Source organism: Apis laboriosa, unplaced genomic scaffold, assembly GCF_014066325.1.
Source record: "Apis laboriosa isolate Shangri-la unplaced genomic scaffold, ASM1406632v1 scaffold5_cov152, whole genome shotgun sequence".
Taxonomy (NCBI): domain Eukaryota; kingdom Metazoa; phylum Arthropoda; class Insecta; order Hymenoptera; family Apidae; genus Apis; species Apis laboriosa.
Genome location: NW_025223857.1, coordinates 3,402,764 through 3,429,684, shown reverse-complemented (window position 1 = coordinate 3,429,684; position 26,921 = coordinate 3,402,764). Strand labels below are relative to the sequence as shown.

Below are 26,921 nucleotides of genomic sequence, written 5' to 3'. Positions count from 1 at the left end.
AATGACGCAACCGTGTTATTTCCATTCGAATTAAATATACAATATCCTGCAATGCGGCAGTGGAAACTCGTATATCTCAAGTTTTACGATCGAGCAAACATTTATACACCGTTTACAATAATTTGTTGTCGGTTGATTTCACTGTAATAATAATAATAATAATAATAATAATAATAATATTCAATCGCTACTCGTATATAACTTTTAACGGATAATTCAGATTTATTATCCGCTAATTGCCCAACCGAAAATAGTAAACGTAAACACCGTTGACCACATTACTTCGAGTATCCCCAACTCGAAGATACAATGTGTCTCGACTTTCTACCAATATTTTTATTCCTTTCTTTATTTTTCTTTTTTATTCTCGCGCGGAGAAATCCACCTGCTCTTACGCGATAAATCGACCGGGATATACGCACCCGTATATCAACCATCGGATCGAGGATGTTCTTTGAACCGTGTTACCCATTGATCCGTGGGAACGCGGGTCGATACGGAACCTTACACCCACACACGATACGATCTCCATTCAGTTTCCCTCGCTTCGCATTTTTATTTTTACACGCGGAACCGGAGAAAAAGAGAGAGAGAGAGAGATCCGTTTTTATGCCGAATCCGCGCATCGAATCGCGAGCGCCAACTCCAGTGTTTCATGTTCGAATGCCGAATCTCGAATAATCGGCAACCTCGCAATTTGCCTCGCGCTCCACTATGCGTACCGTTTATGCTTCAACTTGTGAAGTTTGAACTTTCTCCGATCGCAAACATCATTCTTCCCCTCGAAAAAAAGATGCTCGTCGAGGACGCTTCTTTGACGGAAGACCGTCGGAATAGATAAACATTGCGTGTATATGTATGTATATACGATACTTAATGAGACATTGATACGCGCAAATGATCTTTTTTACGGGATTAGAAAGCTGGTATATAACTTTTAATTGACTGAATATGTATATATATATATATATACGACTTTTTGTCGCCATTAAAAGGATAACACGTGGCCAATTATTACGGATCGTCGACGGCCATCAACAGTATATATAATTTATGGCGTTAAATAGGGGAGGAGAAGAGAGAGATTGCGATCGAGTGGAAAATTGAATAGGTAATATTATAAATTTTATTAACGTCGATATTTAATGGGTGTCGGATACATTTGAATTGAAGAAACGTGACTAATGGCGATTATTATCGCGCGTTTTTCTCCCCGATCGACAAGATCAAGTTTAAAAACGCATTCGACTACCTCGAGAGAGTTAAATTTAATTCCCCGTTACAAATCGAAGCTTCAGAAAAACTTTCACGCTCGCGCAACAACCTTGCGTATGAAAAAAAAAAAAAAATCATTTATCTTTTCTCATTCGGATCATCACATCGATATTTTGTATATTTTATAACTCCATCCCCTTAACCTTATTCGCGTGTACAAATAACAAAATTTTTCGTAGAAATTTTCTACGAACCGATATCCGTTAAAATAAATATTCACAACGAATTATTAAAATCGTATCGATTCGAAATTTGCTTCATGGAGGGAGAACGTTCGAAACGTATCGAAGGATTTTTTTCAGAGGGAGGGAGGGAGGGGGGGGGGGAAAGAAGAAGGCGACGAGTGATTCTGATTCGCGACCGAGAGAATGGCGCGATTGTTCCCTCTATCGCGAAGGTTCTCAAAGGACGCGAGGTAAGAGGGAAACCGCGGTCGCGTTTTGACTCGGTGCAACAAGGCCGAACCCGTAGTTGCCGCCGGTTTGCGTCACCGATCGACGTCGCTCCGCTCTGCCATTCCCTTCGAATCTATTTCCTTCCTTTTATAACATTTTAAAATCTCCAACAGAATAATGGAACGGCTGGAAAATAGTGAAAATAGTGTTTGATTGAAGGGATTGTTGAAATTTTCGTGACCGTTTCGAGAGATAATCTTCTCGAAACTCTGACGCTTTTGCTTCGCCGCGGATAGGAAGCGGAAGGATCGTCGATGGTGCACGCGTCACGTGATCAGTGGCTCGTAGATAAGACTCTTCTCGTCGCCAAGATTTAATCGCTTGTAAAAGAAAGAAAGAATCCATTACTCGTGTATACAACAACGAATTCATACGTACCTGTCTCGTTTTTTAATTTCACTTTCAACAATTTCATTGGAAACGAAATCCAACGATTGTTCTCCCTCCCCAGAAAAATGTCTGAATCTCGTTCCAAAATTACTATAGTCGAGTAATTTTTCAAATTTTTCAAAATCTTTTTCAAACAAATTAATTAATAATTAAAGAATAAACTTTTGAATTCGAAACCGTGGGGATTTGCGCGGCTCGATTCGAGGAAAGGCGACAAAAACGAAACGTACGGTCGAAAGGTAGCCGCGAATGGCGGAGCTCGGTTATTACCCGGCCGCGATCGCGTTGTCGAGGTTAAAATCTCTCGACATCGGCATCGTTTCCTTTTGATCCGACCTTTTTCCCCGAATTCGGCCAATCGTTCTCGATCGAAAACCAATTTTTCCCCTCCACACCCCTTCACTCTTCGCGGTGTGAACGCAAGTGAACGCGAAAATTCCCTAGGAAAATTGACACGCAGGACGAATAATAATAATGCCGCAGCGGAACGAGTCGAATGGGATCGACGACGGCGTCGTGACGGTTGTCGGGTTGTTGAGGGACGACGACGAGGCGAGGGACATCCTGTTGGAGAGGAGGGGTACGGTGGAGAACGGGGGGATCGATGTTGGAAAGCGCCGCGACGGGATGCCGGAACTCAAGGACGATCGGGATCAACCGTTGGACGACGAGGAGGTGTGCCTGGACCTTGGAGAACCGTCGCCGGAAGTGATTGATTACGCGAGGCGGGAGCTCGGGGAGACGGACGACGTGAAGTGTAGGACTCTTCAGGAACTGAGGGATATGATTTATGGTAATTGGAGAGGAGCCTCTCTCTCCCTCTCTCTCTCTATTTTTCGGTAATTAATAAGAGAGAGAGAGAGAGAGGAGGCTTTCTCTTTTTCGGTAATTAAAAAGTTTTGTTTACACGAAAAGAAATGAAAAATTTTCTTCTTAATCTTGAGATTAGAAGAGGATTTCGTGTTTTTGTGTTTTCAACAGAGAGAGGGGAGTGCCTGCCGCGCAGGATGGACGACGATTTTTTGATCAGATTTTTGAGAACGAGGAATTTCAACGTTAATCGGGCACATCGATTGGTAAGCTTATTTTTTTTTCTTCTTTAACCTTTTATTTCTTATACACGAAATTATTTGACGAAATTATTTGGCGGATTAATTAATTTAATTATTAATTAATTTTTGGGATCGGATCGTGCTCGATTAGGAATTCTTTTCGTCTGTTTCCATCTTTTTTTCTTAATCGAACAGAAAGAAATTTACACTGTGTTTATTGCAATTTTAAATTATCGTCCCTTTTAATTTTAATTTATCGCCACTGAATAATAGGATAAGATAATTTGCCGAGCGTTGCATGATTTGTGAAACGAATCCAGTTGCAACAGTTGCACAATCGTGTCAAGGAGAAACTGAATAAGAGGCTACATGCTTGATGTGATATTATAAATATCTTGAGAAATTGATGTCTTTTCTTTTCCCCCTCTCTCTCTCTCCCCCTCTCTCTCTCTCTCTCTCTCTCTCTTATTTCTTCCGAGGAGATTATTTCCACGTAATTTGTCTAATTTCATAAAACGGGTGTATTAAGTTGATTAATTTTTTTTCTTCTGAAATTTTCCTCGTTCGTTGTCTTCTCGATGACGGAAACAATTATCGAACAAATTCGATTAGTCACGCGACAAAGTCTCGAATCAAAGTTTATTTTTTTAATTACAAAGAATTGATATTATTATAAATGATCATGAGCCATCTTCTCCAATTCCAAGAATACTTGATTTCTCGAAAAGAAGCAAAGAAATTAATCAAATTAGAAAATTACTCTGCTTCGATCTCACAAGGAAAAGGTAACGCGATCGAAAAATTGAAGAGAAAAAGGAATAATCTCTTCGAAGGGCTCTCGACGATACGAATTCGCGTCACAATTTCGCGTTCCTCCTGTCATTAGAAACAGTTGATTGCATTTCTGCAAATTTTCGTATCGTCGTGGCGATGATCGGTCGAATTATAATTGCAACGAGCTTCGTTTCCCTCGCAGATCAAAAGAAACACGCTCCTTCAAAAACTTCTCATCGATTACCCTCGATATTTGCCCTCGACTTTAGAGAGATTTTAATTTTTTTTATAGAATTACTCGCCTCCCCTCGACTTTGAACTCTGAGAAAACTGTGAACACTTGTTATCCCATAAATCGAGAATTGGAGAAGAATTAATCCCCTTAGAATAGAAAAAAAAAACTCACTTTCAATCTCTTTCTCCACTCCTGATAATATAAATATTGATCAAAAATCGGTCAAATTCTTTCCTTCGTATCCGTGAGAGAGCTTTACGCATACTACGTATATTAATACGTAGGCGAAAAATCAACCTCTTCTTCTCAAGAGATCTTTCGATAGATCGTGAATTACTGCAACTTCAAAGAGGAACATCCGGAGATCCACCAGGATATAAGGCCGCTCGAGATGAAGTACATCGGCGACGACGACGTCGTTTCCGTACCCCCGTACAGGACCCAATGCGGAAGGAGGATAATGATATATCGTTTGGGGAATTGGGATCCAAGGAAGTATTCCGTGGAGGAGATCTTCAAGGCGACCATCATTATTCTCGAGCTCGGCGTCCTGGAGCCGAGGGCCCAGATCCTCGGCGGAACCGTGATATTCGATTTGGAGGGCATCACCATGGCCCACGCATGGACCATCACTCCCCAGGTATCGTTCACACTATCCCTCGAAAATTTTCTAAATTCCAATATTCTATTTCTAATTTCCAATATTCTAAAATTTCGTCTTCTTTGCACGACCGTATGAACTTGTGTTTAACCAGTGAATATAACTGAGTGTAAAGAGCAATCTTTCCCGCTTGCAACCTATGCATCTTGTACAGCCGTTTTTTAACAAGGCACCGTTTTAAATATTCTAAAATTTCGCCTTCTTTCTGTTTTAAAATTCTATTCTAAAATTTCGTCTTCTTTATATCATAGCGTATGAACGAGAACGAATTCTGATAATATAAGAATATCGAACATTAGAACGAAAGATGAAATACCTTCAATCTTGAAATTTCTTTAAAGTGATAACAGTGAGTGGTAATAATAACGAGGTAATAATAACGAGAGAACCGGAATCGTCTCCAATTCGTATCTGTATCGATCAACTTTTCAGCTTGTTCTTGAAACTTAAACCGTCCATAACCGCCCTTGAAACTAATAGCCCCCCTCTCCTCTCTCCGTTGCGTTTATTCATCCCGAATATCCGGTGAAGTGGCGGCTTGTATAGAGCCACTAACGGCTTGTCCTTGAAACTTCAACAATCCGTAAAGTTCTCCACTTTCTTTCGCGCATCCTCTTTAACTGGATTCTCTTATTCGATGGATCGTTGATCGATGGAGAGAGAGAGAGAGAGAAAGCTTTGGACGATCTTTCAATGCGAAAATTTTTCAATTATCGATTTACGAGGCTTACAATTTCGATATTTGGGGGATTAAAAATATTAAAATCCTGTCCTCTTGTTCAAACTGTGAAATTAATAAATCAAACATGGTTCTCGCTTTATTTATTCCGTGCTATTTACGCGGGAGAGATTGAAAGTCGTTACGGATTAAAATTAAGTTTCGAATTTATGTAATATTATATTTAATATATATCGAAATATTTTCTTATAATGTAATATTATAAAACATTAAATGTTTTTTTTCTTTTTTTTTTTTTGAAAAAAAAATAAGATATATTACTCTTATTTAAAGCATAGTGTTAAGTTTAGAGATAATGTCAATTATCTTGAAAATCTATTATGTGTTTCTATTATCTGTTATGTTGAAAATAATCATCCCTTGATTAAGTATAGCGTTAGTAGTCTTTCATCATTTTACGTGATGATTTGTCCTTTGTTAATTTTAGGCGCGAGATATCAAATAAAAAACTCTTTGAAAAAAATCTCCCCCTTTCCCCTCCTCTAACTGAGCGAGCGCAAGCGAGCGAAGTCGGAGAAACGGTTTCAATTAATCTGAAAAAAAAAAAGGAAAGATAAAATGGATTTTTCATCGATCCTTTTCCCCTATCAGGTTGCCAATATGGTGATAGCCCTGATGGTGTCTGCGTTCCCGATGAAGACTCACGCGATACACATCCTCCACCAATCCTGGGTGTTCGACGTGATGTTCTCAGTGTTCAAACCTCTCCTCGACGCGAGGATGCAGAAGAAGATATTCTTCCACGGCGGGAACATGGACAGCCTTCACAAGCACATCTCACCCTTCCATCTGCCGAAGAGGTACGGGGGAATCAGGGAGGAGTTGCCCTATTACAAGTGGATCGACAACCTCAGCAAAGTGCCCCAGATCGTGAAAGAGATGAAGCAGCTCGGCTACATCGTGCCCGAGGAGATACTCGAACAGTTGGGCCAATTGGTCGAGGATTGAAATTTAGAGGATCTCCCCCCCCTCTCCCCTCCCCTCCCCTCCACTCCCCCCTATGTCACGATATTAAATATCCCTTCTTCTTCTTCTTGATCAATACATGTAACCCATACACGACGTGTCACGGCAAAAAAACCAAGGGCACAGCTTCGATTCGATTCACTCGAACAAGGGATTTGAGGGTTCGCTCGTTCAGGAACAAACGTTCTATATTGTTATTATTATTCCTCTTCGTTTGTTCGTTTTTCTTTTCTTTTTTTTTATCTTTCCCCCCCCCCCCCCCTCCTCCCCCCTACGTTCAATCTTCAACTGTAACAGGCTTTTCTTCTTACAGAAGTATGGCGCGAGGTATCGATTGATCATTGACGAGAGATCAAATACGACCTCTTCGTTCTTCTTCTTTTTTTTATCATTATTATTAAAATAAATGGGATAAGAAATCGCGTGATTTGATAAATAAACGATGACTCGAGGCGAGGCGAGTTAAGAGAGGCTCGTAAGAGAAATAGACGAGTCGTTCCCAATTTCGTTCGGGAGAATGGAGGTGTTTCCCGTAGCGGAAATAAGGATTAACATTATTATCTCCTCTGTATAACACGCGAATACATTTCGATCGACTCAACTGTAGTAGAGAATAGTAATCAAGAAATTGTTCACTCTTGTAATATCCCGAATATAGCTTCGTGTAACGAACCAAATATATATTATTATTCGCTTAAAACGAATAATTGTTCGAGCGCGATAAAGTAGACGATTGATATAGAATATCTTCCTTCTCTACCTATTCACTTCACCTACGCGATTCGTACTCTTCCTCCCCCAAAGAAGGTTCCTTGACCCCTCCCTCCCTCCCTCTCTCTCCCTCCCTCTCCCTCGTTGGACTTTCCTCGAGAGCGGTGGAGAGGAGACGAAAATCGGGTGACCGAGATCGGGAGGAAGCGAGGAGGAGGCGTTTGGGTGTGCAGCTAGGTCGGGTTGATATCGACCCGCGGCGGGTTAGAGGGAGAGCTGTCGCAAGGGGTGGTTGGGCGGCTCGCATGGCGCAAGCCTGGAACGGGCGCGAGGAGGTGGCGGACGGCGCGGTGGAGGCGGCCGGAGGAGCGGAGACGGATGGAGAGTGTGGAGAGAAGGAAGAGCGCCGCCAGTAGTAACCCGGCCAGTACCCCGCGCGCGGGTGCAGCTGCATCTGCGTCCTCCGTGTGTGTGAGAGTGCGTGAGAGTGTAAAACCCGACCCGAGGCTGCGTGTGTGCTCTCCCGCTCGCGAGAAACGAAACGCCACGGGGGGTGGACGGGGCCAAATAATAACAACCGCACACGACCAGCAACCCGCTCGTCCCATCATAATAAACCCTTTGCCACCCGCACACCACAAACACACACACACATATATATATATATATATACACAAACGAGGCGCGTACGAGATCCTTCGCCGAGGAGGGGTTGGGCTCCTCTCTTGCCTCCTCCCCCGCGCAACCCCCGAGCGAGGCAACCACGGATGTGGTTCGACCATGTTCCTTCGACGCGTCGAGTAATCAACCGAGTGAATTCCGCTCGTGCAACGCGCTCCTCGACCGAAGAAGATATGTGAAGATATCGGTGAGATTGAGAGAGAGAGAGAGAGAGAGAGAGAGAGAGAGAGAGAGAGAGAGAGAGAGAGAGGGAGAGGGAGAGGGAGAGGCGGCGCCATGTTACGGAGACAAGAGACCTCGAACGAGGATTCGTACCTGAGCGCGGGCAGGCCGTCGAACCTGCTGCGGACGAGCTTCAGCAGCGCGAAGCTAGAGACGCTGTACCGCGCCTCCTCCCTTCAGCAGAGACGGGGCGGGCTCGAGTACTTCCTCGTCTCGGCTTTCCTGTTCGGCGCCAACACGTTGTTCACGCCTGGCCAGGAGTTGCCGGCCCGGGGCCTCACCGCCGTCTTCCTGGGCCTGAACCTCGGCTTCCTCGCCTGGGCGAAGCACAATCCAAGGGCTAAGGACGCGCTCTGGTCGCTGGTGCCTCACATGGTCTGGCAGCTGTCCACCGCACACCTACTCGCTCAGCTGTTCCTCAAGTCGACCGAGGTCACGCCTAGGGACGGGCTGGGCTGGCTGTTGCTCATGCTCTACCTTCTGTTCGCCACGCTGCCCCTCAGGCTCTCCATCTGCGTCCTCCTCGCGTGCAGCACAGCAACGGTATACGTGATGTCCGTGGTGGGGCTGTCGAAAGCGCCTGCACAGATACCCGTCGACGTTTTGGTACGTGTTTCACGTTACGCGTTTCCACGATACCTCGCCAATTCTATTGCTTCGAGAGAACACGCGTTCTGGGGTGTATATACGACAGCGCGAAAGATGGCCGCTGGGATTAAGGCACATTATACGATTCTCGATATACGATCGAACGTTTCTACGCTTAGTTTCTACGATATTTCGCCATGTCTCGAGCCTTCGGTCTCGAGCCGACTGGAAACAACTGTTGCCGCGTACCGAAATCCCCGCCCGACTAATTTGCCGTGATCAGGCGGCCGCCTTCTTCTACGTGCGTTTTTTCGATCGATCGATACGCGCGACGATATACGAAGACGCGGTGTCGAGTGGTCGCGCCTCGAACGATCCATTGTCACAACGTTTTCCACGCATTGTTTTCTATCCCAACGCCTATGCGATGGAACGTTGAATGGGGAGCCCCGAGTGTGCTACTCGGTCGCTATTTTTGAAAATACGCCGAGCACGCGTTCCCTCCGAAGGGAGTTTGCGAGTTTGCGGAATTCGAATTTTAAATGGAACTTTTTTTTCTCCCTCTCTTTTTTTTTTTTCTTTCGATTACACTTTCTTTCGATTCGAATCGACGGAACTTTATCGTTTCGTTCCGATTCATCGTCACTTTTCGTTATTTCAACGCGCTTCTTTTTTTTTTTTTTACATTAGAGGCTTCGCGCGCGCTGTGTTTCCAGGATATTCTAATTTTAGCCGATGCCCGTTTATAGAACTCGATACGTTACGACGTCGATTAAAAATAACGGATCTTTGGATTAGACATCTTGGTCTTTTTTTTAATCACCGGATCCTTTGGATCGAAAATCGGCTAAAGGAGACGTTGCTTTCTTATTTTCTGGATCAATTTTAAGCGGTGTAACTTACGAAATATATAAAAATGTGTTTTAAATTTTATCCGTTAACGTCTCGAAATTTTTAATTTAGGCAAATACAATAATCTCTGATGGAAAGTATTCCTCTTTTAAAATTCCGCGTTATATATAAAATCTACTAAAACGTATCGTTCAACTTTTCGTAATTAACGTATAAAATTCTTAAAGAATTTATAGACGAACGTTTCTTTAATTATTTTCACTCGTGGAAAACGCGCTATACAATGATGGAAATCCGGTTGATTCTTCGATTCCAAAATAAGGTCTCTGAAAAGTGTCCTCCTGAGAAGGAATGGCAAGGAAATATAAAACGAGTGAGAAAATTGCCGAAACGCGGCGCTCGTGCAACAAGTTAACGTCCCGGCTGATTGTTCGTAAACTGTTGGAATTCTCGTCGCGATTCTTTTTTCCATCCAACGGAACAGTGAGACTTCAGAGTCAGGAAAGGCAATCTCGAAGACACCGATCTTGGTTGAGTTTAACGAGGTTTATCAACGAGGGATTAATTTGAAAAAAATTCTAACCTTTCGCGCTTTGATCTAAATATAACCTAGAAATTTTACACATTTAATCCGCCCCTCGGCGAACCGTCGTTACATCAAATCTTTAACACTGGAATTATCGACCTGTAAACTGTCCCTTAATATATTATAAATAGACGATTGGAATTAAAGCGGCACGATGAAAATAAATAGACGTGCTATATGATCGTGTTTTTTATCTCAATAAAAATCTCGACATTAATTTTATCGGAGATAACTGTGCGTGATGCACGTGTGTTTTTCAACAACTGCACAAAAGGGACAGCCTGTCGTTTTTTTTCTAAATATCGTACTCATCTTAATTATCTCCTGTTCAATAGTGCAAATTTTAGGTTATACACTGGGCTATCGTAAGAGGCGGTCACGATTCGAGAAAAAGCAGCGTGAATCGTTCGAGCGGCAAGAGAAATTCTGATCGAAAAAGTATTGTGCTCATAGCAATTCTTTCTAACAGTTGCATTTACGTTTGTGAAATACGTTCGTGAAATATTTGTGTTTCGATATTGAACATTAAAAAAAATGTACAGTTTGCGGTTGTAGACAAAATTGGTTACAAAAAGATTTTGTATTATAACAATCGCGATACCGTAATACCTCTCTCTTTAATTAAACTTAATCTTATTATATCATTATATTCGTGTTTGCGTGACCCAATTACATACATCGGAAATTAGTGTGAGTTTTCATATTAAATTTCATTGGAATCTAAAATATTAAGCAAACATTATTAATTATTTATTTATTAAGAAACGGATTAAATCGAATTTGCGAATTTATATTTATATATTTCCCAGATGAGTAAAATTAAAAATAATATAGGGAGATAAACAATCTGTATACAAGCTTTTCTCTGCTCTTTTCTTTGCTCGGAGATAAAAAAAATTTGTTACAATCACAAAGAAATTATTATCGATAATATCGTATCGTTTTTAGTTATAACTTTTCCAACTTTTAAAATTTTAAAACCAAAGCAAAACGCACAAACGCAAGAAAAGGAAAACGCGTCGATCTAAAATATTCTAAAAATTTGTTGGAGAATCCTCGAAATTTTCACGAAAGAAGTAAAACGTTGTTTTTAATCAGTCTGCTCCCCGCACAACAGTCAACGTCCAGTTTAGCCCGGCTAATTAAAATGACGATGTAACCCCGCGAAAGGGGTGAACGAACAAGGGAAGTTTGTAATTAAACGAGGAACTCGCCCATTTCCCGATCGGTCATCGTTGAAGAGAATTGTTCGAATTCAAATATGCGTTGTCGATCGATCGATCCTTGATGAAAGAATTGCTAATCATCCCCTCCCCTCCCCCCGTCGATTAGCATCCCAAATTCTTCCACCCACAAGCTCGTGGATGATTATTAAAAGCCGAGTCGAATTTCCACGAGTTTTTCGAGATGGACTAGTTTCAAAAATTTACTTTCTCGAGAATTTTCTTCTCGCGTGACACGATGAGAATGGAGCGAATTAAGGATCGGCCGGATTATGAATTTTTCTCTTTTCACGTTCTCTTTTATAAAGAATGCTCTTCTCGAGAATAGAACGAGACCTAATCAACTCGATTGATCGATCTCCCTTCTGAAATCCGGGCGTGTGTATGTATGCAGGTCGCGAGAATTCCTTTATCAAAGTAATCTAAATTCGTTTTTTTTTTTCTTTTACGAGAGATTAAAATTCAAGGCTACGCGTTACGTTATATGGATTATAAAATTCAAGGTTGCGTATAAATTTTTGCACGCGCTCGAATTCTTTCTTTCTTTTTTTTTTTTCCTTTTTTATCCTATCTTCTTCCTCTCCCCGAAATCATCGTCGTATCGACGTGACAAAGATATCGGGTTTCGGACGTGAACCGTGACGGAGGATTCGAGTTACGTTACAAATTTGGCCGGACGATCGCGAAAGCGAAAGTTCGATTCGTGTACACGGTTCGTTCTATCGTTAGTGACGCTCGAGTAGAGTTCGGTCAATGGTTGTTTAAAATAGAGAGAGAGAGAGAGAGAGAGAGATATAGGAAGAGAAGGAGAAGAAGATGCACAGCAGAGCGGCATGGAGACAGACAGAGAGAGAGAGAGAGATGTGCAATGACGCGACATGCCGCCTTTCCATGCACGACATACGATCGGTTTTCAATGGGCAGTTGAACGTTTCTTTCGAAGCCATCGACACGTGGAAACAATCCATCCTGTCGGACAATTGAAATCATCGCCTGTTTTCTAATGCTCAACCAACCCCTCCATCCAAGGGTTAATCAAGGGTGCGTCCAATCCTTTTCCCGATTAATGAGCGCCTGCGAGACGGGACGCGTCGTATCGTATAATTCTCGTGGACAAGCAAAGAGCAGAGATCGAAAATGATCAGAGAAGGAAAATTAGGAAAATTGTGTCGAAAAAGGGAAAAAGAAAGTGAGATCGAAGATTTCGATCGATCGAGGATATTTTAATCTGAAAGCTAATCCCTCGCGTTAATTTCTCCTCTCCTCGCGAAGAGGATTCAATTACGATTCCTATACAAAAGCGGTTCTCGTCGAATGGAGGGGGGGGACGCCATCGAGCGTGGCCACAGTTCGGAAAATTGTGGGAATCGAGGGATGGCGCGACGTGTCGATTCCGACCGGCCACCTGGAAACGAATTTCAAAGCTCTGACAATCGTAACGGAGGGGAGGGAGGGACGATTATCGATCCGTCGTACCGACAGCGTATTTTGAAACGAGAGTGGACGTGTTAATTATTCGGATGTATATATTGCTCGATTGGGATTTGGATTGGGAATTGACGAGAGCCGTTTTCCTCGTCCGGTGGAAATAATTTATCGATAAATTAAATTAGGGAAAGGAAAAGTTTGAATTGTTTATTTTTAATTGATTCAAATGTAAAAATAATAATATAGATAATAATAAAGAAATTATGAGAAGTTGAGCGTGATGGAGATAGGAGATATGTTGATTGATTGATTGATTGCTTAAAAACCGATCTAAATTTTTCAGAGAATTTAATAATAAAGTATCTCGAAAATAATAATAATGAAATGTAAATCTAACTAGATTTGAGCTGATCTCTTTGAATTACACAAGTGAGGTTTGTTTAACGATCAAAATTTAGTTATAACTAGAGAGATATACGAAAGATTCGAAACGTAGAATTAATTTGCACAATTCTCGTTTTTGAAGGATGATGTGAACGGTGCGAATTCCAAAGATCGAAGGACAGCTTACGAAACTCTTTTTTCTTTTTTTTCTTTCTTACGATTCGAAATTGTTGTTGTTGTTTTTGTTGCGAAAATAGTAACCGAAACTTGCATATGCATGAAACATAATTTTAAATTTTAAACTCGAAATCAAGTTGATTTAATGCGAGATTCATTAAATTACAAATAGCTTTTTCCTTTTCTTATTTTTTTTTTACGATCATTCACAGATATTCCACTCGTGCAAAAATGTATGTAATAACGTGGCTGATTTCACTTTATAATCTCTCTATTTCATCATTTGTATTCATTATTAATGAAATAGCCATATAATATTCCGCGATAAAAAAAAAAAAAAGAAAAAAAAAAGTTGAAATTCATTTAAAAAAACATTTAACAATTTTTTTCTCTCCTCTTTTCAATATCCACCTTATCATCCATATTTATTTTACACCTCTCGTATAAATCATTTCGTTTAAAGTCCCCTCTCCTATTGCATAATTCTTCTTCTTCTTGATTAAAATAAAAACACATCGTACGACAATATACATATATATATATATTCGCAAAACGCGAATATTATTTATAAAAATATTTATATCCTCCCGTAATCTAGTGATCGTTTCCCCCCTCCCCTCTTCTTTTTCCAATTCTAAAAAAAAAAAAAAAGAAACAATTTCTTGCAGGTGTTGACGGTGACGCTGTCCGTGAGCGCCATGATCCTCGGTGTCTCCAGTTACTCGTTGACGGAGTTCCAACAGCGTAGAGCGTTCCTGGAAACTAGGCAGAGTTTGGAGGTGCAATTGGTGATCGAGGAGCAGAGCACCGAGCAGGAGAGATTGTTGCTCAGCGTGCTCCCTGAACACGTGGCGGTTAAGATGAGGCAGGACCTTGGCGCCTCGCTTGACACCCAGTTCAAGAAAATTTACATGTCCAGGCACGAGAACGTCTCGATCCTGTACGCGGACATAGTCGGATTCACGGCCATTTCCTCCACGTACAGCGCCAGCGAATTGGTCAAGATCCTGAACGAGTTGTTCGCACGATTCGACCAACTCAGCGAAAGGTCGGTGAAATGACCCTAATAATTATAATAAAAAAAAAAAAAAAAAAAAAAAAAAAAAAATATACTCATAAAATATTCTCAATATATAAATACTCATAAAATAATATTAAATTAAAACTATAAATTAATAATAATTAAATTCGTTAATTAAATTTTCATTAGAGAAGAGATTAGATTAGATAGCTTTTTTTTTTTTTTTTTTTTTTTTTTTTTTTTTTTTTTTTTTTTTTTTTTTTTTTTTTTTTTTTTTTTTTAAGGAGTTTGAAAGAGAGGCTAGTTTTCCTTTTTCTTTTTCTTTGAGAATTCTCGAGAGTTAACAGGAGAGGAAGAGCAATGCAAGAATAGGCCGAGGTACACAGCCTCTCGTGGCCTTCGTGGCCAATCGTGGAGATCGAGCTGGAGGGGGAGGGGAGGGGAGGGGAGGGGTGGTCGATAAACGAACAAACGGATTAATCGGGGGAGGGAAAGAATTCGTTCGTTTATCTCCATCCTCTGTGACCCGGTTACGGAACCTTTTCATTCCCCTCTTCCTCGACCAGGGGAATAATGAAAATCCTGAAATTGCCAGCCCCTAAATTGACTTTATCGGCGTGTCCTTCCTTCCTTCCTTCCTTCCTTCCGTCCTCCACGGATGAAGAAAGACCCCGCCGAGTCCTTCACGAGACTTGCAATCGATACGGGCGGGCACGAAGCGACACCGTTTCATAATTTCTCTTTCTCGATTCGTCCACGAGAGGCACGAACGAAGACGTTGTTTCAATTTATGTTGTTGTCTTTTTTTTTTTTTTTTGTTGGTGAATTTTTTAATCTAATTCCTCTTTCTTATCTTATGTTATATTTCTGGAAATGTTGCCGCTACTAATTTTGCTTTCTGATTATTTTCGAGTATACAAATAATCCAAATAAATAATATACAACTCCAACGACGATAATAATTTAATTGATATTTACACGGAATAACACGGAAAAGATTCGAAAGAATATCTCTGTTTAAACATTGAAAGATATTGAATTTTTTGCAAAAGTATCCATTTTAAATTTTAAGTGGTTTCAATTTGTATCGCGTATAAAAGAATATATTATTCCAGGGAGAGGATCGATTTAAATCTGAATTTAATGTAAAATCAAAAGTAGGGTGGAAGAAATTTAATTCGTTGAAAAGCGGTTCGAGATGATTGAGGATTAAAGAAAACGATTTTCGAGAAAGGAGAAGGAGATGATAATTGAAGTCTGATCTCTCTGCGAAGTGGAATGCAGAAAATTCAATCGGTTATTACAGACGTCGGTAAAAGGCGCATAATATAATCCCCTTGGATGTTAGTGGTACAGGTCAACGTATAAACCCAACGAAAACTCCGGCTTGAGATTGTTCCTTGACATGTATCCGCCGAAGGGAAAACGAGAGATCGAGTGAAAAATTAAATCCTCCTCCTTTACCCACTTTGTTTTATGGCTTAATCACGGGGGGGGGGGTGAAGCCATGAGATCAACAACGATCCCCTTCCAACTTTCTCCAATCTCTTTTCTCGTCCAAAAAATTTTACCTCCAATTTAATTCCATTTTAAATTTGAATCGACATCGGTGAAGAGAAATTTTGCCAAAAACTTACCCTTCCTTTTTCTTTTCCTCGAATTTCTTTTTTCAATCACACGGTGAAAAAAAATTGTTGGTTCAGGTTCGAGCAGCTGCGAATAAAGATCCTGGGCGATTGTTACTACTGCATCAGCGGGGCTCCAATAGAAAGGCCGGACCACGCTGTCCTCTGCGTTTACATGGGTCTCTCGATGGTGGAGGCCATCAAGTACGTGCAACAAACGACCAACAGCCCCGTCGACATGAGGGTGGGAATACATACGGGGGCTGTGCTGGCCGGCGTCCTTGGCCAGAGGCAATGGCAGTTCGACGTCTACAGCAAGGACGTCGAGTTGGCCAACAAGATGGAGAGCAGCGGAATGGCGGGGTGAGAGTCGCTCCAATCTTTTTCAAACTTTTTATTTTCTTCTATTTTATTGTTTTTTTATATTGAAAACAAAAGAAGCAGAGGGTAAGGCCTAAACACCCTCTTGACCAATTATATTCGAATATGTATATTTACACACGAATAAGTGGGTTTTGTACAATATTTCTCGACCTCGTCGAGGATCGAAAGAAAGAGAGAAAGCCGGCAAAATTCCGGTATAATAAACCGATATCGGATGCGGCGATACACGAAACCTTGACACGTAATGAGCTCTCTCTCCATCTTTCGAGACATTAATTACCCGGTGAAATTACGCCTTGCGAGCAATTTTTTTAATACCCCTGTCGTAACTTTAATTTTAGCCGAGGATTCGAGATATCTCCTCCCTTTGAAATCCATCTCTTACCATCTTGTAATTCTTCCTTTCCTTCCATCAGGCTAATGCGATCGAAAATGATTAACGTTCAATCTTCAAGTCAAGCGAGGTTTCCTTCCCTTTCTATTTTTTCTCGAAAAAAATCATCATCGTCGTTCGTATAATTTTTTGCGGGTTGAAGTTTTTTTTTTTTTTTTTTCAAACGAACGAAAGTTTTTTAAAAATTTTCATTGAAAATTCATTCGCTATCTAAGTAAATAAGTTAATTAGAGAAATATTAAGGGAAGGGTGTCTAGTTCGATCTAGTTCGATCTTGTTGTTATTATGTATATTCGGGGACGAGTTATCTAAGTGTCTTCGATATAATAATTCCTCGGTGAATGGATTATCTTCTTTTGTTTTCTGTTTGATTTATCGTTGGATAAAATTGTGAACCGTTTCCCTGTGAAATGAAAAAAAAAAAAAAAAAAAAAAAAAAAGAAAGGTTGGAACGAGCGAATAATAATGGTTCGAAGGAGGGTGCACATCTCGAACGCGACGCTGAGCTTCCTGAACGGGGAGTTCGAGGTCGAGCCAGCTCACGGCGAGGACAGGGAAGAGGCACTCCAGAAAGCGGGGATCGTCACTTACTTCATAGTCCGCGCGTTGAAACCCTTCATACCGGCTGTGACCAAGAGTCTGGCCTCGCTCACGGACGCGGAGAACAGCAGGAGGGCGATGGAGAACTTGGGGGATGGGAGGAACAACAAGGAGGACTCGGAGGAATTTAGGCAGAGGCTGAGGAAGGAGCTCGACAGCAAAAGTAAACAAATTGAGGAAATCGTTTTTAATCTCGATCGCAAACTTATTATTTTTTCTCTTTTTCTTTTTTTTTAAATATCGGCATCTGATGCTGATCGACTGTCAATTCAACTTGCTAGGGATCGAATATTTTTTAGATAAATTTCAAATTTCTTTTTTATTATCGATCACGAGCTACTTATTTTTTTTTTTTTTTTATATTAATGTCAATTTAATTTGCGAGAGATTATTTTTGGTATGATAAAATAATTTTGGAAAAAAATATCCATCGCAAACTACTTATTTTTTTTTTTTTAATAAATATTATCATCTGCTGATCGAATGTCAATTCAACTTGCGAGGAATCGAATATTTTTTGAATAAATTTTGATATAGTAAAATAATTTTGAAAATATCTTTTTTACTATCGATCACAAACTATTTACTTTTTTTTTTTAGTAAATATTAGCATCTGCTGATATTTACTATTTTGAATGACAATTCAACTTGGGAGAGATCGAATATTTTTTAGATAAATTTCGGTCAAATTTCTTTTTTACTCGATCTCGAGTGAGTTATTTTTTTTTTTATATGAATGTCAATTTAACTTGCGAGAGATTGAATATTTTTTAGATAAATTTTGGTAAAATTTTAGTAAAATAATTTTGAAAAAAAAATATCGATCACAAACTACTTATTTTTTTTTTTAAATAAATATCAGTATCTGATGTTGATCGAATGTAAATTCAACTTACAAGGGAATGAATATTTTTTAGTTTTAAATTTCAGTAAAATTTCTTTTTTACTATCACAAGCTACTTACTTTTTTTTTTTAAATAAATATCAGTATCTGATGTTGATCGAATGTAACTTTCAACTTGCAAGGAATCGAATATTTTTTAGATAAATTTCGGTATAGTAAAATAATTTTGAAAATATCTTTTTTACTATCGATCACAAACTACTTATTTTTTTTTTAAAATAAATATCAGTATCTGATGTTGATCGAATGTCAATTCAACTTGCGAGGGATCGAATATTTTTTAGATAAATTTCGGTCAAATTTCTTTTTTACTCGATCTCGACTTACGAAGTTATTTACTTTTTTTTATATGAATGTCAGTTCAACTTGCAAAGGATCGAATATTTTTTTTTAGATATTTTAGAAATTTTGGTACAGTAAAATAATTTTGAAAAAAAATATCTTTCTTACTATCGATCACAAACTATTTACTTTTTTTTTTAATTCAAATATTCAAATTTCTTTTTTATTATCGATCTCGAGCTACTTACTTTTTTTTATATGAATGTCAATTCAACTTGCGAAGGATCGAATATTTTTTTTTTAGATATTTTAGAAATTTTGGTATAGTAAAATAATTTTGAAAAAAAAATTTCTTTTTTACTATCGATCACAAACTACTTATTTTTTTTTAAAATAAATATCAGTATTTAGATATTGATCGAATGTCAATTCAACTTGCGAGGGATCGAATATTTTTTTAGATAAATTTCAGTAAAATTTCTCTTTTACTATCGATCACAAATTACTTATTTTTTTTTTAAAATAAATATCAATATTTAGATATTGATCGAATGTAAATTCAACTTGCGAGTAATGTAATGAATATATTTTTAGACGAATTTAGTAGTAGTTGGTGTAGCGTAAAATAATTTTGAAAAAAAAAAAAAAGAAGAAAAAAAGAAATGAATCGAATCGTAGCTGGAGGGGTGAATCTGAAGGGTCACGCACACTGGTTGACCCTGCGCTTCAAGGACCCGAAGGTGGAATCGGCGTTCCACAATGCCGAGGAAGCGTTCTCCCCCCTGTCGTTGTTAGGGGGCCCATTGGTGATGGTCTGTTCCGCTCCTGTTTGGAGGTTTCAACCGTGGGGGCCTTTCACGTGGGGCGGTATCGGGGTCGTGGTGCTGTTCGCCGTCGTTTTGGCCGGTGCCACTTGTCTGGGCAGCTCCATCAAAGCCATGTGGCTGAGAAGAGCTCTTGCCTCGCTCATGATATTCTCCCTCGCCGTTTTCCTCCTCCTCGATATGGTACGCACGTTTCAATTTTCTCTCTTAAATCTTTTAAATCTCTCTCTCTCTATTTATATCTTCAAACTTGCTTCAACATTGATTATTCATATGTATATATATATATATCACCATTTCACAGTTCAACTGCGTAGTGGTCGAGGAAACTATTCCATCGCTAAACTCCAACAACGTAACCCTGTCGGCCAAGTGCCCGTACCCTTCCTACTACTCGTACATCGGTGTGCTGACGCTGGTGGCGACCTCGATGCCGACCTACATATGCTATCTGGGCAAAGCGTACCTGATGTACGGGCTCGCGGGCTGCCAATGCTTCATGAACATCTGGTTACTCGGCTCGAGGCTCGACTGGGAGGATCACGCCTCCTCACCCCTCGAACCGTCCGCAGTTCCGTCGAAATTCTGCCTATCCGTCACCCTCCTCATCGTCGCCACCTCTTTGGTCATCGTCTCCAGATACGTGAGTTTTAATTCTAAAATTTATCCTTCGCTCACTCGAAATAAAATATATATATATATATATTTGAAGATGTTTCAAAATGATAGAAGAGTAAAGTACTATTTAACTTCGTCACTCGATATCGAAAAAAGAAACCACCACTCTGGCTCTGTCTCGTTTGAAAAAATTCAATTTCCCCCACCCTTGAGGGAAAAGAAAAGAATAATCGAGGCTTCGCTCGAAACAACCTCTTGAACAAATTCATCAAAGTCGAGGGCGTGCTTGGCCCGACAGTCGAGGGTGCATCTTTCATCCCCATCTGTCGACACTCCTCGTCGACGAGGATCACAATTAGCCGTGAAACGAAAGCCTCTCTCTCTCTCTCTCTCTTTCCTAAAAAGAAAGACAAAAAAATAATAATCCCCGCTCGAAAATTTCCTTATCGATGAATACACACACACACATATATATATATTTAAAAAAATTAACCTTTGAACGAATAAAAAAAAAAAAAAAAAAAAGGTAAAGTTAAGGGTAAAGTTAAGGTTTTCGACTACTGGCCTCGTGCTCGATCGATTCGCAGGCTGAGAAGTCGAGGAGGATGTTGTACCTAAGGGGCAGGGAGGTGGTGGCGCAGAGGGAAAGGGCGGCCGACATGAAACGAAGGAACGGCGCCCTCATATACAACATCCTCCCGCCCCACGTGGCGGCGTATTTCCTCTCGAGGGCGAGGCACCACGACGACCTCTACAGCCAGAGTTACGCCGAGGTGGGGGTCCTGTTCGCCAGCATGCCCAACTTTGCCGATTTCTACAGCGAGGAGAGCATCAACAACCAAGGCCTCGAGTGTCTCAGATTCCTGAACGAAGTGATATCCGATTTCGACGCGGTGAGGAGCGAAATTTTTCGAAACGGAGAGAAATTTTATCATTTCATTATTCTATTTTTATTCCATTTTCAGATCCTCGATCAGAACAAGTTCAAGGACATCATCAAGATAAAGACGATAGGCTCCACTTACATGGCCGCGTCCGGGATAACCGAGTCGTCGGAATCCGAGGACGCGCCTCGATGGGGCCACTTGTCGACCCTGGTCGAGTTCGCCCTCGAGTTGAAGAAAGCGTTGTCGAGCATTAACGAGCAGAGTTTCAACCACTTCGTGCTTAAGATGGGTATCAATCACGGCCCGATCACAGCCGGGGTGATCGGGGCCAGGAAGCCACACTACGATATATGGGGGAACACCGTGAACGTTGCGTCCAGGATGGAGAGCACTGGGAAAGTGGGCTGCATCCAGGTAATATCCGAATATTCAAACCCTTCTTCTTCTATCGAGGGGGGAGGGGGGGAAAAATCATGGCGAAATCGTGCAATACAGGTGACGGACGAGACCCGGAAGATCCTCGAGCCGTTCGGCTTCGGCTTCGAGCAACGAGGCCTTGTGTTCGTGAAGGGGAAGGGCCAGCTGCTCACCCACTACCTCGTTTCGAAGGACGGCGTGTCCTTGAACCTGGACAGCGACCTGCCCGTCGAACCCGCCCATCCGATCATCTATCAGTAGGCTACGACACTCGAAGGCTCTAAAAGAAAAAGAAGAGAAAAGGAAAGAACAAGTTGCTCGTTCACGGGGAAGGGGGACCTCTCTCGTCGAGCAAGATTTTTCTCTCTCTCGATGTAAGAATCGGGGAGGCTTGGCTCCGCTCGAGGTTGGAAAACTCGAGGTTCGAAGAGGAACACCTCGCCTCGTCAGATCTCTCTTTCGACATTTTTTGAAGAATGGAGAATCTTTAGAGGAGAAGAGGAGAAACTGAGATTCTTTTGAAAGATTCCTTGAGAAGAAGGAGTTCATTTTCGAAGAGATAATTGAACGATCGATCTCGAAGGAATTATTTTTATCGACCATGTATCGACCTCCAAAAAAGAAGAAAAAAAGAAGAAAGCCAGCCACCGAAGAAAAATTCTTACCGCTGTCTCTCGAACCGTGCTATTGATTATCGAAGAACAGGGTACAAAATCAGAAGAAACAATTAGGATTATTAGAAACGACGCTCGAGAGGAAACTGTTTCACTGTATAAAAATGAAACGTTTTATAAACGTCGTCTTGGATCCGGTGTCAGTTAACTAGAAGAAAAGATCCCATTCTACGTAGAATCTATCGATTGAAAAGAAGAGAAAAATAATAGCGTGGTTCGTAGTAGGCTGGCTTCGAAGCTCGAAACAATAATCGAACAAAAGGATAAAAAAAAAAAGAAAGGAATCGAAGAATCCAGTCGAATCTTGCATATCTAGGATAATTTAATTAGGTGAAACTGATTTTGAAAATGAGAGACGGTGTCTAGTCGATCGATCCAAGTAGATACGTAACTTAAGAAAGTGTGTAGAAAGCTCGTATAAATCGTTGTGATCTCTACGCGATCGTCCACTCTATTTTTCTAGATCCCGCGACGAGGGTTGAAGCGTGGTCAATTAGGGGTAGGTGTTTTTCCTAAAGTGGCTCGCACACAGTATCGGAACTAATTATAATCGTTACGCCGACTTGTGCGCTTTCTTACGATCTCAATCGTCTCTCTAATCGTCGTGACACCATGTTCAAGCGAGATTAACACGCTTCTGCTAAAAAATTTTGCGACACGTTCTATATATATATATATATTTGTAACCGTGATTTTTAATTTCATTTCTACTGGAATTATGTATTATCGAAGCGAATTAATATAATTCCATTGTTTTTTTTTTTTTTTTGGATTACAAATGTAATGTAACTTGCGTTGCAAATGAGATTTTTTAACAGGAGTGTGTGTGCGTGTGTGTATGTATGTAGAGTAGAGTAATATCTCGAAGAAGAATATTTCGAAGGTCTTGTTAAATTTTTTTCGTCCTTTCTCTCGAGGAATTTCAGAGTCTAATCGTTGTAATGATTTCTTCGACATCGATCGATATATAATTAAATTAATTGAATTCGCGCCATTTCTTCTCGCGGAATGTAATCGTTACGATAATTAAATTATTACCGATCGTATCGCGTCATGTGTAAATCAATCGATTGTACAATAATTGTACAAGATCGATGTGCAGATACATACTGTTGTCGAAAAAAGAAGAAGAAGAAGAAAAAAAAGAAATACGTTCCGAATATATCGAAAATTGAAAGTAAAGAAATTGTTATGTATTGTAAAAAAAAAAAAAAAAAAAATCTCGTAGAAGCTCTAAGAAAAAAAAAAAAAAATTTGTCGATTACTAGAGCTCTGTTCTCGTAGAATTTTGAAAAGAATTTGTAACAAGGATATATATATATATAAAAAAAAAATGAAATGAAATGAAATTCAGAAAAGATAAACAAAAAAAAAAAAGAGTAAAAGAAGAAAATGGAATGGAGGAGGAAGAAGAAAAATGTGTCAAAGGGAAAATTTCGTACGTTCAGAAATGTGAACGTGATGGTGTCACGTTAACTGTCGCAGTTAATCATCGATATTCTGGAAATTATCGATTGTTACTCTTCGTTTGATCTCGTCAACGTTTGATACCATTTTTTATTAGAAAAAAAAAAAAACCTTTCCCAATGAATAAACCTACAATTGTAGTAGTAGAAAATTTCATTTTTTCTTTCTTGCGACGGTTAACGTAAAGAAAAAAAAAAAAAAGAAAACAAGGCGAAATGACAAGAAATAATAAATAAAATCCTATCTAACTCTGAATGTTTAAAAAAAGAAAAAAAAAACTGTCGTTTAAATTAAGCATCATCGAATGTTGAAACGAAAGAAAGAAAGGAAGGAAGAGAGAAAAGGAACAGCAGGTTAGAAATTTACCGTTTCATTAACGTGGTCACGTGCAGAACGTTCTCGTCGTGTTTGAACTACTGAATACTTATTTACCGAGATCTCTATACACGTACAGTTTCGATCCGATTATATATTTTTTTCTGCATGCAGAAAACCGATTCTATTTGTACGAGAGCGGGGAAGAAGTTTCTTAAGAGAGCTTAGATCCGATTTTTAATTGTGTGAACGTACAAGGGATTTCATCAAGCCCATTACTCGAAGTCGCGCGTTAACAAACATTGATTTTATTTCTGAGATCGAAATAACACGATATGAAACGTGTTACTTTTTCCTTTCTTTTTATTTAAAATATTTCTTCGTTTCCGTATTCTAAGCGTGTTTTTTTTTTTTTACGAGAGATTTTTCATAAGAGATTGAATTGAATTTTCAAAGTTGGTCTTATTTTGCGCTCGAGATAATTGGACTTTCATTCGTGAAACATCCTGGTACGTCGTCGTCCATAGGACGATTACCACGCGAGAGTAGCACTATATCCTCGAACATGATATAATAATTTATTTTTCTACAGTTTCAGTCGCCGAGTTATAATAAATAATAATAATAATAAATCGTAACCGAAGATGACTCGAGTACGTGAAAAAAAAAAAAAGGAAAAAAAAAAAGAAAAAAAGAAAAAGAAAAAAAAAGACGCGCACACGCGAGGGCGGGAAACACAAACGAGGATTGTGTTGGGATTTAATCCTTTCGTCGGTTTAATAAATTATTCAACACCCGATTTGTATAATTCGCAACAAGTTTTTAAACTGGATAGTTGAGAAGAAGAAGAAGAAAAAATAAATAAATAAAAAGAAAAAAAAAGAAAAAAAAAAAAGTAATTCGTACTGTGATTTTTAAACGACATTATATTACCGCAACCGATCTAAATTTTAAATCCGAGATATTTTCATTGCTTTTTTATATAACAGTCTTTTTCTAACGATACGTCTTTTCGCGCGTCGTTACGAAAGGATTAAACAGAGACACGAATCAACGAAGGATGAGAGAGAGAGAGAGAGAGAGAAAGAAACGAGAAAGAAACGGCCTAAGCGCGACAACAGTGGTCAGATTGGACAGACCTATATAGCGACAAGGAGAGGGAGAACTAGAAATAGGGGGAGGGCAGGGCAATCAAATCCGAAGGAAAATCATTTTTAAAAATCCGTCATTTATATTTTAGAATCAACAAAGATTTTTAGACAACACCCTCGGCTCGTTACACACTTTACTTTCTTCTTGAACTTTCATTTTTTTCTCATCTAAGAAGAACTGCTACTAGTGAAATGAAACACGATGAGTGAAAAAAAAATTACACAACAACACGTATCGTATAAATCGATGTGTACAACTCTTCTCTCGATGCGCAAGAAGGGAGAAGAAAAGGGAAAAGAAAAAGAAAAAGAAAAAAAAAAAAAAAAAAGAAAAAAATTTTCTTTCCTTTCGGAGTCGTCGAGTATATTTGCTCGGGAAGAAACGAGAAGGAACGAGAAAAAGAAGAGGAAGAAGAGGAAGAAAGAAGGGAGGAAAGTTCGCTCGTTGAATCTTTCTCCACTGTTCGCGTACTTCCAATTGATATATCGACGCGGTCCACGACATGGATCTCCGCACACATACATACGCATAATGGACGAATTATGGAAGAAGGGAAAAACGCGCATGCGCAAACGTTTGCCGCGTCTGACGAGACGGAGATATTGTAAAGTAGCAATAAAGGAGAATCTCTTGTAAATATATAAAGGAGAGGGGAGGAGGAGAAAATGAAAAGGATGGATGAAAAGAGCGAAACGGGGATTAATATATCGTCCACGGTGGAGGGGAAAGTTCGGCGACCCGGCCGAAATGCGTGTATAGTCGTGTAAGAGGAATTATATCACTGTAGATATCTTAGCACCTTAGATGTGAGACTTCGAAGAGGGAACATTCGTTGTAAACTTTCAAAAAAGTTATAAACTTCTTCAGATTAGGGATACGCCGGGGAGGGGAGGGAAATGGAATCACGCGACTGTAAAAAAATAAAAATAAACGGCTTCTTCTTAGCCGATGTGAATCGGTTCTTGTCTCGATCATCTTCTCCTCCCCCCCTCCTCATTTTCCTTGGGTTTGTTCCAAAAGATTTTCGTTGGTTTGTTATTTTATTTTTATGAAACGGTGCAGCACTCGTGATTTAATTTTTATTTTTTTTTTTTTTTTTATGTTTACTTCGACTTGTGTTGTTCGTTCAGTTCGATGAAAGTTAGGTTCGATTTTGATTGGTAGGATCGGGTTACGGTGCAATGGTAGATTGAAATGCTTCGACATTTCAATTGGAAATGGAACAATTTTACGAGTTTATTTCGCCAACCAATTGTGTGTCGAGTGGTAAGTGTATATAAATACGATGTTTTGTACGAATTTCAGATTCGAATAGATCTCTTTGGAAGGGTCACAATCATCTTGAAAATTCGATTGGACGGATGTATGGGATGGAAAATGGTAAATTATCGAAAAAAATCTTTATTCGGAATATTAGTTTGAACAAATTCGAGAGTTTTTTTTTTTTTTTTTCTTTTTGTACAGTATGAAGCGATTGATCGAATAATCGATCGATTTCTTTCCAAAAAAAAAATTAGTCTTCTTAAAATAAAGAAAAGAAAAGAAACGACTACAGCGATACTATATCGATATTACATTGTTTACATTCTACAGCGACAGTAACCATTCTGTCAAAAGTATATTCTTTTTTTTCTTTTTATTCAAAACCCATTTCTTCTACTTCTTTGAGTGAAAAAATATCTCCTCTAAAGATTCGGCCAGATTAATCGAATAATTATCTCGAAATACTTTTTATTTAATTTTTATCCAAGGTAAAAAAAACTCTTTCTTCTTCTTCTTTCTCCCTATTTCGTAGCGCATGTATATATATATATATATATAGATATACACTTTTAACTTGTCTTCAATGTCTTCTTTAAGTATCGATATTATCATAACAATTTGCTTGATATACAACGCAACGAATCAAAGAATCGAGGTGCTCCTTCGTTCATACTTGTATGTGTATATATATATAT

The 26,921-nt window shown here is 39.5% G+C and overlaps 2 protein-coding genes across 3 annotated transcripts; both read left to right on the top strand.

The window, feature by feature from the left end:
• Positions 1–1,667: 1,667 nt before the first annotated feature.
• LOC122718106 (alpha-tocopherol transfer protein-like) lies at positions 1,668–6,807 on the top strand. The gene is made up of 4 exons (XM_043942804.1): positions 1,668–2,913; positions 3,102–3,196; positions 4,507–4,821; positions 6,173–6,807. Exons 1-4 carry the CDS (start codon positions 2,595–2,597, stop codon positions 6,527–6,529), a joined length of 1,086 nt encoding a protein of 361 aa, XP_043798739.1. The 5' UTR covers positions 1,668–2,594; the 3' UTR covers positions 6,530–6,807.
• Positions 6,808–6,948: 141 nt separating this feature from the next.
• Positions 6,949–25,926, top strand: LOC122718105 (adenylate cyclase type 3). 2 transcript variants are annotated; one of them, XM_043942802.1, is made up of 9 exons: positions 6,949–8,767; positions 14,068–14,447; positions 16,124–16,408; positions 17,300–17,586; positions 19,288–19,616; positions 19,738–20,076; positions 20,639–20,944; positions 21,017–21,352; positions 21,434–25,925. In XM_043942802.1, the coding sequence occupies exons 1-9, from the start codon at positions 8,216–8,218 to the stop codon at positions 21,614–21,616; spliced, it is 2,997 nt and encodes a 998-aa protein (XP_043798737.1). In that variant the 5' UTR covers positions 6,949–8,215; the 3' UTR covers positions 21,617–25,925. The 2 variants fall into 2 exon arrangements, with proteins under 2 accessions (XP_043798737.1, XP_043798738.1); XM_043942803.1 differs by lacking the exon at positions 6,949–8,767 and adding an exon at positions 12,288–12,451 and having other exon boundaries at positions 21,434–25,926.
• Positions 25,927–26,921: the final 995 nt, after the last annotated feature.

Bases quoted from the DNA above. Each gene is read 5' to 3' on its own strand.
- LOC122718106 (XM_043942804.1), top strand. From the start codon at position 2,595: ATGCCGCAGCGGAACGAGTCGAATGGGATCGACGACGGCGTCGTGACG. The intron at 2,914-3,101 runs GTAATTGGAGAG...TGTTTTCAACAG, and splicing joins ACTGAGGGATATGATTTATG to AGAGAGGGGAGTGCCTGCCG. The intron at 4,822-6,172 runs GTATCGTTCACA...TTCCCCTATCAG, and splicing joins CATGGACCATCACTCCCCAG to GTTGCCAATATGGTGATAGC.
- LOC122718105 (XM_043942802.1), top strand. From the start codon at position 8,216: ATGTTACGGAGACAAGAGACCTCGAACGAGGATTCGTACCTGAGCGCG. The intron at 14,448-16,123 runs GTCGGTGAAATG...TTGTTGGTTCAG, and splicing joins TTCGACCAACTCAGCGAAAG to GTTCGAGCAGCTGCGAATAA. The intron at 17,587-19,287 runs GTAAACAAATTG...ATCGAATCGTAG, and splicing joins GAAGGAGCTCGACAGCAAAA to CTGGAGGGGTGAATCTGAAG.